Genomic DNA, 13,823 nt, shown 5'->3' on the forward strand with positions numbered 1-13,823 from the left:
CAAAAAATGCCGTAGCGCGATATTGTCGTGGCATCGAACGTAATATGTTATTTCAATGGTACAATATTCTGATTTAATAGCTGCAAAGAACATAGTTGGGAAAAGGCAATGCGTATTAGTAGCGACAGAGGGGCATAGATAGGGTGTTTCGAATTGTGTGTACTTGTGTCAGGTCAAGGTTAGGAAATAATGGAGAAGAAAAGCCCACAATTGCCCTCTACAAGCGAGCAGATCTTGGAAAGGTCCACGAAGGGTGCTACGTTTCTGATGATGGGCCAGCTTTTTACCAAGCTGGTAACGTTCCTACTGAACAATCTGTTAATCAGGTTTCTTTCGCCCAGAATATTTGGTATCACAGCATTCCTGGAATTTATACAGGGAACAGTGTTATTCTTCAGCAGAGATGCGATCCGTTTGTCCACGTTGAGAATTTCAGACTCTGGTAATGGAATAATCGATGATGATGATGAAGATGATGAGGAAGGGTACCAGGAAAGTCATTATAAATCTAAAGTCCTGCAGACCGCGGTTAATTTTGCGTACATCCCGTTCTGGATTGGATTTCCCCTTTCTATAGGTCTTATCGCGTGGCAATACAGAAACATCAATGCGTACTTCATCACTCTGCCATTCTTCACGTGGTCGATCTTTCTTATTTGGCTCAGTATAATCGTCGAGCTGTTGAGCGAGCCGTTTTTTATCGTCAACCAGTTCATGCTGAACTATGCCGCAAGGTCGAGATTTGAAAGTATGGCGGTGACTACAGGATGCGTTGTCAATTTCATAGTCGTTTATGCCGTCCAGCAATCTCGTTACCCCATGGGAATTGTGACTGCGGACATTGATAAAGAAGGCATTGCTATATTAGCATTTGCCTTAGGAAAGTTAGCTCATTCGATAACTTTACTAGCATGTTACTACTGGGACTATCTAAAAAATTTCAAACCAAAAAAATTGTTCAGTATTAGACTGACGATAATTAAGCCGCATGAAAACAATGAATTGAAGAAAAACTATTCAAAGGGTACACCTTATTTTTTTCAGAATGATATTCTACAGCATTTCAAAAAAGTTTACTTTCAGCTATGTTTTAAGCATTTGTTGACGGAGGGTGATAAGTTGATTATCAACTCTTTATGTACTGTAGAGGAACAAGGTATTTACGCTCTACTGTCTAACTATGGGTCATTACTAACTAGATTATTATTTGCGCCCATTGAAGAATCTCTGCGATTATTTTTGGCCCGTTTGCTGTCTTCACATAACCCGAGAAACTTAAAGCTATCGATTGAAGTCCTGGTCAATTTGACAAGGTTTTACATCTACCTATCATTAATGATCATAGTATTTGGACCTATCAATTCATCCTTTTTACTGCAGTTCTTGATTGGCTCCAAATGGTCAACTACTTCTGTTTTGGACACAATAAGGGTTTACTGTTTTTATATTCCATTTTTATCGCTAAATGGCATTTTTGAAGCTTTTTTTCAAAGTGTGGCCACTGGTGACCAAATTTTGAAACATTCATATTTCATGATGGCTTTTTCTGGTATTTTCCTACTCAATTCTTGGGTTCTTATTGAAAAGCTGAAATTATCGATCGAAGGTTTAATTTTGAGTAATATTATCAACATGGTTTTGAGAATATTGTATTGTGGAGTTTTCCTGAACAAATTCCATAGAGAATTGTTCACAGATTCCTCTTTTTTCTTCAATTTCAAGGATTTCAAAACGGTTATCATTGCAGGTTCCATGCTTTGCTTAGTTGATTGGTGGTTTATAGGATACGTTAAGAATTTGCAACAGTTTTTTGTTAATGTACTATTTGCAATGGGATTACTAAGTTTAATTTTGGTCAAGGAGCGCCAAACTATACAGTCTTTCATAAACAAAAGATCAATTTCTAATTCCAAAGATGTATAAGCTAGCAGCGCACAATGTGCGTCTAAGTAATATATATGAATAATTTCTCAAAAAGCGTTTATTTTTTTATCTATTGGCCCTTCAGCGACTCAACCGACATGCATTTAGATGTAAAAATGTTGAAAATTATCCAACAAAAGACGAATAGACAGGAAAACAATCCTTTCATTATATACAGAGAGAATATTTTTCCATGCTAGGACATTATGTTACCGATTGAAAACTTATCACAGAACGGCAAAGATGAAAATACGATAAGATTTTTAACTTTCAATGTCAATGGTATAAGGACTTTTTTTCATTATCAGCCTTTTTCTCAAATGAATCAATCGCTAAAATCTGTTTTTGATTTTTTTGAAGCAGATATAGTGACATTCCAAGAGTTGAAAACAGAAAAATTGTCCATCTCCAAGTGGGGGAAAGTTGATGGCTTCTATTCTTTTATTTCCATCCCTAAAACAAGGAAGGGATATTCTGGTGTTGGTTGTTGGCTCAGAATTCCTGACAGGAAACATCCACTGTATCATGCATTGCAAGTTGTCAAGGCAGAAGAAGGTATAACAGGTTACCTAACAGTAAAAAACGGTAAACAATCGGAAATTTCCTATAGGAATGACGCAAACCAGGGGATTGGTGGTTATGATTCTTTAGATTCCGATTTAGATGAGAAATGTGCACTGGAGCTAGATTCAGAAGGGAGGTGCGTTATGGTTGAATTAGCATGTGGAATAGTCATAATCAGTGTATATTGTCCCGCAAATTCAAACACATCTGAGGAGGGCGAGTTATTTAGGATAAGGTTCTTGAAAGTTTTACTAAGAAGGGTTCGGAATTTGAACAAAATTGGGAAGAAGGTAGTACTAATGGGCGACATAAATGTTTGTCGGGATCTTATAGACAGTGCTGAGGCACTAGAGACATTTTCAATACCAATAACGGACCCAATGGGTGGGACAAAGATAGAATCACAGTGTAGGGATAAGGCTATTCAATTCATCATTAATCCGGAGACACCCCACCGGAGAATATTCAATCAAATACTGGCAGACTCACTTTTACCAGATGCAGATAAAAGAGGGTTGCTGATAGATACAACAAGGTTAATTCAAACAAGAAATAGACTCAGAATGTACACAGTGTGGAATGTTCTTAAGAATTTAAGGCCTTCAAATTATGGCTCAAGGATAGATTTTATTTTGGTATCCTCGAAACTTGAAGGATGCGTAAAAACAGGTGACATTCTCCCAGAAGTGTCAGGTTCCGATCATTGTCCTGTATATTCTGATTTAGATTTACGGGATCAAGGAACTGAATCTAGCACGACACAAGTTACCATACCGAAATTTGAAGCAAGGTACAAGTACAATTTAAGAAACCATGATGTTTTAGAGATGTTTGCCAAAAGGAAACCCAATAAAGAATCAAATAAGGACGGATATCGCATAGCGAAGGATGTTGACACGAAAAGAAGCGGCACTAAAAATAAATCTCTCGATTCATTTTTTCAAAAGAAAGATAGGATACAAATTGCCACCGCCAAAAAGTTGTTGGGCATTCCAAAACAAGCCCAAGAGAAAAGTTCAAGGCCAAAGTTGACTTTTAAGGATGTCTTCGGAAAACCTCCCTTATGTAAACATGGGGAGGAATCTATGCTGAAAACATCTAAGACTTCGGTCAACCCAGGTAAAAAGTTTTGGATCTGCAAGCGATCTCGAGGTGATTCGAACAATACAGAATCGTCCTGTGGGTTTTTCCAATGGGCGTAAATATGCAGGCAGTAGCAGATATTTGGTGAAGAGAAATTCTTTGCCCTATATCGAGTTCTTTTTTAAAATAAACTAATGATTTATGTACATTTACAGTATTCTTCTTCTTCCTCGCTCACTGCCCTCTTCAGCCATATACGGTCATGGTCAGTGATATCCAAAAGGTTTAAACTGGAACATTCCTGTAGAATTGTCACTGTTAAAGGTGATCCAACAAGTTCATCAGTAGATATGTATGTACTGATCGATGAAGAAAATGTATCTTTATCCGCATGGTTTACTCTTATGTATGCCAGCTTATCCTCAACATGGAGAAATGAATATTCAACGCCTTCACCAAAAATACCATAACTACGTTTCAATGCGTTATTCAACCATTGCCTCCATGTCATCTGATCAATAACATGGACATTGTCTATATCCTCATCGAACGAGGTGCTATGTATATAAACATAAGTTAGTAGCTTATTTTCCTTGAGTGCCAAGGCTAGGAAAAGCTAAAAATATACGTACATTGATAACTTGAAATACTGCCATTCTTTGAAAGTTTTTCCCCCCATCACAACTGTTCATTCATTAAGTATTTGTATGTCATTTTCGTTTTGATTCTTTCATTAAAGCTGAGAAAGTGATTACAGAAATGTGCGATGACATATGTAGTAAATTACGATACTTTGGGTATTTTCCTGCGTGGAAAAAATAGTCTGCCCGTATCATATGATAAATACAATTTATTTGTAATTTCCCAATATAATATTTCCATTACTTGCAACTATATGAATAGTACCAGCATAAGTTACTGCAAAGTAAATTTAGTATTTAAAACAGTTAAATATTCGGTTAAATACTCTTTTTGCATTTATCCGTAAAAAGTGTAAACAATTTCTATTTTATGTACGGTTATTTCTCTACTCATGATCGCTACGTGGAGTTGCTGAATCAGTTCCGTGAGCGTTTTCTTCATTAAGTGCTGATAAAGCGTCGGGAATGCCGCTAGTGGCGGGCTCGTCCGTATATGATGTGTGTTCTTGTTCAAATGTTGAGGCATCTTCTTCTTCAATTTCAAAATTACTGCCTTGATCCATGAAACTAGATAAGTCGTTTGCATCTTCATCGTGACCAGCAAGCAAGTCGTCTGCTTCATCCAAAAATTGATCATGTATTAGCGATGAATAGCTTGGGGCTGTTCTGTTGCTAAATCTTCCCCTAATTTTGGAAAAAACATGTGCTATATTCGCTTTTGTATGTTGGAAAAGAGACCCAATATTTGAAAAGACGTAGAATCCTGATTTTACAATATTATTGACGACTCTGTCAGCGCTATTGTTTTCTATCAGTCCGTTATCATCTAGCCTAATTTCTCCAAATCTTGAAAACCCACCATTTCTTCTGATACCTCTATCATATACAAACCATGCGACAAAGAAAATAATGAGAAGAATTGATATGAAAATAAATGCAAAGGGACCAGCGCTTACAGAGTATTTTTCTTTAAATTCTTTCTCTTTTCCAGGGCAAGGGTGTGGTGATAAAGGCGCATCCAATTTTAAGCCACCCTCACAGGTCGATAGAGGAATCTTTCTGTAACCGGAAGATTCGAAATACTCTATTAAATCTGGCTCCTTTTTGCAAATGTCTGCTGCGTTTGCTGGGCTCAAGCCCTTGACCAATTTACAAGTACCATCATTAGCTTTATAGAAGTTATAATCACACTCAAAATCCTGCCTTGTACATGAACAGTTTTTGATGTTTTTTGAGAATTCAGAAAGTGGTATATTACCGATGAAGCACTTTTCATCGGTTTTGCGTAAAAACTCAGTTCGATGCCCAAACAGGCAGCCAGTTTGAGAGCCTAAAGGAGAGTATTTGAAATCTAAACCTTTCTTCTCGATGATATCGAAGTCACATTGTCTCTCGAAGATATTTTTAAAATCGATAGTGTAAGTTCTAAATGAACTGCCTGCTATATCTGTTGATTCCCCAAAGAGCAAAAATCTCAAAGCAGAATCCCGAGGAACGGTAGTTATATCTTTCACTACAACCTTATCGTCACAGAACTTATAATCTTTCCATGTCCTGCCAAAATCAGTAGAATAGGAAATAGAATCAGTTTCTGCACTTTCGGGAACTAAAACTAAGATCCCCCCATGGTCACCATATTCCCATTGGTAGGGAGTTTTCTTAATTTCAGCCCAGGTCTCACCTCCATCAGCGGTGAAGAAAGTAGAACATTCTTCATACGGTAAAAGGTTAGCTCCAACGTTTCCAACACCAAACATCATTCCTAATGCGGAACCGGAGGAATATGTATCCCTAATATCCTTACGTTCAGTGTAGCCATGCAAATGCAGCGAACACTTGTCTAATGATTTGGGGTTGCAAGGAAATTTCTTTCCTTCAGAGTCCTTTTGTGGAGGTTTTAAAAAGTTCCAATCCGAGCCCTCATTGAAGGTGATCTTCGTCTTCAATTGTTTTTCTTCTTTATTCTTGGTAACCTCGTCACTATTTGACACAATGTTGGTGAGGATGATGCCTTCAAGACCCTGAATTTTTTCGAAGTCTACAAAGCCGAACATGTTTCTATTAACAGCGTGTTCCAGGGTGACAAAAGAAGTGCCATTCGAGTTGGATTTCAAAAGATTGCCAAAATCACGCCCTGGTTCTAAGTTCGTTGCCAAGTGCAAGAAAATCGATCCTTCCTCGGATTCTAAAATAGTGAATGCCTCTTGCTTCGTAACTTTTTCGTCATACGGGAATTTGGCCTCGGAATATTCGGCACCATCAATAGTTACATATGCCCTCAATTCATTATCTTCATGAGGTACAGCAATAATGATATAGCCACCAGTGGACAAGTAGCCAATAATGTTTTCAAAAACGGTTTTTTTATCAGTGTGGAAAAAATCAGTTGAAGAAACTAAAGTTCTTACATGCGAGGATTTCTCCTTTACCTGGCACATAACCATATCTTCATTTGACGGATATTTGAAAAGCGAACCTGCGAACTCACAGTGAATTGCATTATCAAGCATTTCTGTAAACGTTTCTCCTCCATCTTTAGTGAGATATGCTACTGCATGACATTCTGGACTTAAGACTGATTTACAATTCTTACCACCATAATAAATAAACGTATCCTGTGCTTTGGCATTAAAATCTAATGGCATACCTAACTGCCTGGCTTCAGGCAATTTAGCGGTCATAAAAGAGTATCCTCTATCGTGGGTAGAGAAAATACTACCTTTAGAACCAAATAGGTAAGCCGAAGAATTAAAGTAGGGGTTGAACACAACTTCGACAATTGTTTCACCGCTGGTGTCAAACCTTTTTATTGTTTGTCCACCATCATGAGATATATAGGCATCTCCTTTTGAATCTACCATGAGTAATGATTCATCGGTAACTGTATCAAAGTATTGATAGAATTCAATTTTGGAATCAAATTTGTTTTCTGTAACCACTATTTCTTTTTCATTCGTACCCTTTTTCGGAATTCCTTCACACGAGATGTCTACGGAGTCAATTTTCATTGGTGTTTTACATTTATCACCTTTAATTAATTGCAATGGTTTTATAGGGACATTTTTCTTCTTTGTCTTATCACACACTTCAGAAAGAACGATTAGGTTATAGTCTGGTACGCATTTTCCGCTTTCATCTCTAACAAATTCAAACGCACACTCATAATCGCTCGCGGAACAGCTGTCACAAACAGTCTCATACAATTGAAGGTCCTCAAATACTTTGTTCATTAAACATTGAGCGTCCTGTTTTCTTCTTCTATACTTGTATTTAGCGCCGTTGACGCATTTTCCTTCCGCTAAACTCCAATCTTCTAAGTCTTTCTCTTCACATGTCTTGCCATCAAATGCCTTTGAAAAATCGATTGCATAAATAAAATTAGTATCACCATCCATGTACGATAGAGCATACCCATTTAGGATAAATTTAACACCGGATCCATCTGGCGTTGTGTTGATCAATTCTGCTGGATAAATAATGGTTTCTAATTGATATTCGATCCAAGTTTTACCCTGATCTAAAGAATAGTAAAATTCTGATTGAGGGTCATCGTCTTCATCTGGATTATGTGGTATAGCAATGATAACATTTCCGTAATCACCAATAGCGTACAAACAAGGAAAATCTAAGGCAACTTTCCATGTTAAACCCCCATCCCTAGAGATATAGGTTCTTACATCTCCCCAGTCGAATACACTCCCATCACCAACAGTACCCAATGTCATTACAATCCCGGCAGCTGGAGTGGAATCCATCAGTGGGTAAAACATTAATTGGAGCGAGCATTCCTCAGGATCTGTAATATCGCAATCGAATAAGTCGGCATTACTTGAGTCAACTATTCTCAAATTTGACCATGTGAGACCACCATCTGCAGATATTTTGGTTATTCCCTTACTTTTCACTACCTTTTTTTTCCCTTTACGGTTACGGCGCCTAGAAACAGGGAAAAGCGAAGCAATCATTGTTCCCTTTAAGAAAGAGGATTGATCAAGACTAATATAACCGAAAACTTCATCTTTAGTCCATGGAATTGGAGAGAATTTTAGTCCTTGAGAATCGGAGATTAAAATTTCAGAAACGCTGGTTTGATCGTCTTCTTCATTATTTCTTTCTCTAGCAATTGGTAAAATAACTCTTCCCATGGAGTCTTCATAAATTTGTCCTTGAACAGAATGTCTCAACTGTGTAGGCATGTATGCCTTTTCGAAAGTTGACATATCATTGGAAATCCAGACATCCATAGAAGACATCTCATTGTATTTGTCGCCCTGGGTTAAGACAACAATGTGTGATTTCAATAATTGGTATCTCCTAACAACTTTATCTTTAAAATGATCAAATTCTTTGAATGATTTACCCCAGTCGGTAGTTAGAACCAGTTTACTTTCCGCAGAAGTGGTGTCAAACATACCTCTAAAGCTCTTAATATTCTCGAAAAGACAGATTATCGAGGCTTCATTACCGCCAAAGTCAGAATCTTTGCTTTCCTTGACAAAACTACATTCAGAGATGCTGATGGGGCTATCTTCGTTCTTTTGCAGAGGTGACTTGATTTCAGAAAAGGATTTTCCACCATCGTTGCTTGCAAAAACTCTGTCCATACAAACTGAAGAATTGAATGTGAGAAGTGAACGATCCATGATTGTTACATCTTCAACGGCAACCTCCTCACTTTTACAATAGCTACAATATGCGAGGAAATACTCTTTCTTAGTAGGATGAGTTGACATATAGCAGTGAGTAGATGAATCATCTTCTTTTGAATCAGTTATAGTTACAGGCCTCCACGACTTACCCTGGTCTTCGGTGATGTAAACTATTTCTCCTTTCTCTGCTGCTACAATGGCCCTGTCATGTCTATTAAATTGGTCGATCATTGCCCAACCCACTCTATCTTCGAGCTCTTTTATTTTTTCCCATGTTTCTCCATCGTTAAAACTTATTGTCATGGAATTACCTTGTGTTCTAATTAAGGTGTTTGAATCATCAAAGCTCAATATGTTAAATGAATTTTCAGATAAAGTCTTAGTAACTTTGGGAGTGAATTCCACAGCATTGATTAAGGGAATAAGCAGAAGGACCCAAAGTGAGTACACTAAATGAAGAAATATCATAGTGTAAAGTGCCCGCGGGATACTACAGATATCTCTAAATAGATACAATCAAAAAATAGAGGGAGAAAGAGAAAAATGGAAAGAAATTGCTGTTGATATACCAGTAGAATGAAATGGTACTATTTGTCTGCTTCTTTCCTTTAATGCTTACTTGGGGGAGGTCCTTTAAGCTTTTGTTGCATAATATTACTTGAAAAGTTATTTTTGAACTTCGTTTTTCCTTCCCTACACTGTACTCAGCCCGAAAAAAAGCAGCAAAAGCATGAAATGGGGGAACGAAGGCCTAAAAACATCACGCGATCTAAAGTAAGACCCGAGTAGTTGCAGGATTGGCCACATGACGAGCAAAAGACTACATGTAGAGAAAATTCATTTGAGTCTTGCAAGATTATCGTGCCTTTTTTTGGTCTTTATCAAGGCGTAATATTATAGATATAGACAGTATTGCCCTGACATCCTTGGTTTAAGAATAGGGAATGGGGGTCGAGTAGGTCTTTCGGATGTGCTCTTTATCTGTTGAAAGTAAAATATAAAGCATTTGCATCAAGTGCGATTTCTTGAGTTTCGTATGTGTTTCACGCTGAAACTCAAATCCTTTTGATCAGAATCTATTCATTTTTTTTCTTCACATTCTCCTAGCTTTCAGATGATGCGGTTTTCGACACGGCATTGAAACAACTGCAGAAAAGCAGCATACTAATTTATCTGGACTTCTTATTCTTCTCTCCGAGAAACTATATATACGTTGCGATGCTTTTTTTCTTCTATAACTAGTTTATTTGAACCAAAAAGAAGAGAGCGTGAGGAAAAAAATGCCGAAGAGGATTGTATACAATATATCAAGCGACTTCCAATTGAAGTCGCTACTGGGAGAAGGTGCATACGGTGTGGTATGTTCTGCAACGCACAAGCCCACGGGAGAAATCGTGGCAATTAAGAAGATCGAGCCATTTGACAAGCCGCTCTTCGCATTACGTACGCTGCGTGAAATCAAAATCCTGAAGCATTTCAAGCACGAAAACATCATAACTATTTTCAATATTCAGCGTCCTGACTCGTTCGAGAACTTCAATGAGGTTTATATTATCCAAGAGCTGATGCAGACAGATCTTCACCGCGTGATTTCTACCCAGGTTCTCAGTGACGATCATATACAGTATTTTATATACCAAACCTTAAGAGCAGTTAAAGTACTGCATGGCTCAAACGTCATACATCGCGATTTGAAGCCCTCTAACCTTTTGATAAACTCCAACTGTGATCTGAAAGTGTGTGATTTTGGTTTGGCCAGGATCATCGACGAGACAGGCGCGGACCATTCGGAGGCTACAGGTCAGCAGAACGGTATGACGGAGTATGTCGCCACACGTTGGTACAGGGCTCCCGAGGTGATGCTGACCTCTGCTAAGTACTCCAGAGCCATGGACGTGTGGTCCTGCGGATGCATTCTCGCAGAACTTTTTTTGAGACGGCCCATCTTTCCCGGCAGAGACTATCGTCATCAATTACTGCTGATATTCGGTATCATCGGAACCCCCCAGTCAGATGATGATTTACGGTGTATAGAGTCACCCCGAGCTAGAGAATACATAAAGTCGTTACCTATGTATCCGGCGGCACCACTTGAGAAAATGTTCTCACGGGTCAACCCGCAGGGAATAGATCTTTTACAGCGGATGCTGGTCTTTGACCCTGCGAAGAGAATTACTGCAAAGGAGGCGCTAGAGCATCCGTATTTGCAAACATACCACGATCCGAATGACGAACCTGAAGGCGAACCTATTCCACCCAGTTTTTTCGAATTCGATCATTACAAGGAAGCGCTAACAACGAAAGACCTCAAGAAACTTATTTGGAACGAGATATTTAGTTAGCTGTGCTCAACATCAGACTATTAAACAGGAAAGGAAGTTAATCGGTATGCATGTATAAATATATATATATGTATATACATAGGCGTATGTATTAGCCGCTGAAGGCTCGTACGTATAAAAGGACAATTCGACAATAAATTGAAGGCAAGCGGTCACGCAATCCCGCAATCACTCACTACGGCACTGTCGGCGGCTGCTAACCAGAGGAAAAAAGAACTGCAAGGGGTGATCTATATAGAGGCTGACTGGTATCATCCCCTTTGAAGCGCGGCCCGCCGGGCCAAAGGCGGGCAATGCGCGCTGCTGATTGGCCTCGAGCACAACGTTTCTCAACCACAACCGCAACAGCCAATCCCATCGGAGCGTCAAGCTACCAGAGTAGTGATCGTATGGATGACCATAGTATTGTGGACGGTAAGAGATTAGTGAAGAAATAGATAATCAACTTGCTTCATATATATAACATTAGTTAGGTCGTAGCGGCTCTTTAATCTTGAAGTAATCGGGCTTACGTTAGCATAAAACACCAACAGCAGCGTCTTACTGGACAACAGCGGCAAGACAAACAGCATATTTCTTTTTTTTTCCTTTTTAGTTTCAAGACACCAAGATGACAATTTCTAATTTGTTAAAACAGAGAGTTCGGTACGCTCCTTACCTAAAGAAAGTTAAGGAAGCTCACGAGCTTATTCCATTGTTCAAGAATGGGCAATATCTTGGATGGTCCGGTTTTACAGGGGTGGGTACTCCCAAGGCAGTGCCAGAAGCGCTGATAGATCACGTGGAGAAGAACAATTTGCAAGGGAAGTTGAGGTTCAACCTTTTCGTCGGAGCTTCTGCTGGTCCAGAGGAAAACCGTTGGGCTGAACATGACATGATTATTAAAAGAGCACCTCATCAAGTGGGGAAACCCATCTCGAAGGCAATTAACCAGGGTAGAATTGAGTTCTTCGATAAGCATCTTTCGATGTTCCCTCAGGATCTGACCTACGGATTCTATACTAGGGAAAGAACAGATAATAAGATTCTTGATTACACTATAATCGAGGCGACTGCCATTAAAGAGGACGGGTCTATTGTCCCGGGCCCCTCTGTTGGTGGTTCTCCGGAATTTATTACGGTCAGTGATAAAGTGATTATTGAAGTTAACACAGCCACACCTTCATTCGAGGGTATCCACGATATAGACATGCCCGTGAACCCACCTTTCAGGAAACCTTACCCATATTTGAAGGTCGACGATAAGTGTGGCGTAGACTCCATCCCAGTTGACCCGGAGAAAGTTGTTGCGATTGTAGAGTCCACCATGAGGGACCAAGTGCCACCAAACACCCCCTCAGACGATATGTCTAGGGCTATTGCCGGTCATTTGGTCGAGTTTTTTAGAAATGAGGTCAGACACGGTAGGCTACCTGAAAACTTGCTGCCTTTACAAAGTGGTATTGGTAACATTGCTAACGCCGTTATTGAAGGGCTTGCTGGTGCCCAATTCAAGCATCTAACTGTATGGACCGAGGTGTTACAGGACTCATTCTTGGATCTTTTCGAAAATGGATCTTTGGACTACGCCACTGCAACCTCCGTGAGGTTGACTGAAAAAGGTTTCGATAGAGCTTTTGCAAACTGGGAAAATTTCAAACACAGATTATGTTTAAGATCTCAGGTTGTCTCGAATAACCCGGAAATGATCCGTAGATTAGGTGTCATTGCCATGAATACCCCAGTGGAAGTTGACATCTACGCTCATGCCAATTCCACAAACGTCAATGGCTCCCGTATGTTGAATGGGTTGGGTGGATCAGCAGACTTCTTGAGAAATGCAAAATTATCGATCATGCACGCCCCATCTGCAAGACCCACTAAGGTAGACCCGACTGGTATTTCCACCATCGTGCCTATGGCATCTCATGTAGACCAAACTGAACATGATCTGGACATCTTAGTCACCGATCAAGGTTTGGCGGATCTAAGAGGTCTATCACCTAAGGAAAGAGCTCGTGAAATTATCAGCAAATGTGCTCATCCCGACTACCAAGCCTTGTTGACTGACTACTTGGACAGATCAGAACATTATGCTAAGAAGCACAACTGTTTGCATGAACCACACATGCTAAAGAATGCCTTCAAGTTCCACACTAATTTGGCTGAAAAGGGTACAATGAAGGTTGACAGTTGGGAACCAGTTGACTAGTGTTTGTAGGTGAATAAAAAGGCCGTAGTTAATAAAAGGCCAAAAAAAAAATTCTGAAATGATATGATTTTATGTTTATGGAGCTTTTGCCCAATGCGTTGTTCTTTGCCTATTTAAACTTTTTTGCACTCGTGGAAGAAGCTATTAAATACGCATAAGCGTCTGGTCTACATATAAAGAGTATATGTATATTTATACGTTCATACAATGACTATGTATTGAATAGTGATTAGTATAAACTAAAAGATTTAACAACCATCTAACTTGTTTCAATTTTGCGAAGTTTTCCAAAGCAGTAGTTATTACTTGCACGCGTTTGAAGGCAAGGATTACCGCCCTTCTTCCCTTCACAATTGTATTTGAGGGATGCCACTTAACATAGTACAAAAGTTGATATTTTGCAAAGCAAATCGAGAGAAAAGAAGCAGTC

General features: G+C 39.2%; 6 protein-coding genes across 6 annotated transcripts; 4 read left to right on the top strand and 2 right to left on the bottom strand.

Moving 5' to 3' along the window:
* Nucleotides 1-189: 189 nt before the first annotated feature.
* RFT1 (glycolipid translocation protein) lies at nucleotides 190-1,923 on the top strand (the record flags this gene model as incomplete). Its single annotated transcript, XM_056222241.1, has 1 exon — nucleotides 190-1,923. One exon carries the CDS (start codon nucleotides 190-192, stop codon nucleotides 1,921-1,923), a length of 1,734 nt encoding a protein of 577 aa, XP_056080342.1.
* A 206-nt stretch (nucleotides 1,924-2,129) lies between these two features.
* APN2 (DNA-(apurinic or apyrimidinic site) lyase APN2) lies at nucleotides 2,130-3,689 on the top strand (the record flags this gene model as incomplete). Its single annotated transcript, XM_056222253.1, has 1 exon — nucleotides 2,130-3,689. The coding sequence occupies one exon, from the start codon at nucleotides 2,130-2,132 to the stop codon at nucleotides 3,687-3,689; it is 1,560 nt and encodes a 519-aa protein (XP_056080343.1).
* Nucleotides 3,690-3,769: 80 nt separating this feature from the next.
* POP8 (ribonuclease P) lies at nucleotides 3,770-4,249 on the bottom strand (the record flags this gene model as incomplete). The annotated part of the gene is made up of 2 exons (XM_056222264.1): nucleotides 3,770-4,127; nucleotides 4,203-4,249. The coding sequence occupies 2 exons, from the start codon at nucleotides 4,247-4,249 to the stop codon at nucleotides 3,770-3,772; spliced, it is 405 nt and encodes a 134-aa protein (XP_056080344.1).
* A 348-nt stretch (nucleotides 4,250-4,597) lies between these two features.
* On the bottom strand, nucleotides 4,598-9,328 carry PEP1 (type I sorting receptor; the record flags this gene model as incomplete). Its single annotated transcript, XM_056222275.1, has 1 exon — nucleotides 4,598-9,328. One exon carries the CDS (start codon nucleotides 9,326-9,328, stop codon nucleotides 4,598-4,600), a length of 4,731 nt encoding a protein of 1,576 aa, XP_056080345.1.
* Nucleotides 9,329-10,140: 812 nt separating this feature from the next.
* On the top strand, nucleotides 10,141-11,202 carry FUS3 (mitogen-activated serine/threonine-protein kinase FUS3; the record flags this gene model as incomplete). The annotated part of the gene is made up of 1 exon (XM_056222286.1): nucleotides 10,141-11,202. The coding sequence occupies one exon, from the start codon at nucleotides 10,141-10,143 to the stop codon at nucleotides 11,200-11,202; it is 1,062 nt and encodes a 353-aa protein (XP_056080346.1).
* A 610-nt stretch (nucleotides 11,203-11,812) lies between these two features.
* ACH1 (acetyl-CoA hydrolase) lies at nucleotides 11,813-13,393 on the top strand (the record flags this gene model as incomplete). Its single annotated transcript, XM_056222297.1, has 1 exon — nucleotides 11,813-13,393. The coding sequence occupies one exon, from the start codon at nucleotides 11,813-11,815 to the stop codon at nucleotides 13,391-13,393; it is 1,581 nt and encodes a 526-aa protein (XP_056080347.1).
* Between the last annotated feature and the right edge of the window lie 430 nt (nucleotides 13,394-13,823).

Source organism: Saccharomyces mikatae, assembly GCF_947241705.1.
Source record: "Saccharomyces mikatae IFO 1815 strain IFO1815 genome assembly, chromosome: 2".
NCBI classification, from domain to species: Eukaryota; Fungi; Ascomycota; class Saccharomycetes; order Saccharomycetales; family Saccharomycetaceae; genus Saccharomyces; species Saccharomyces mikatae.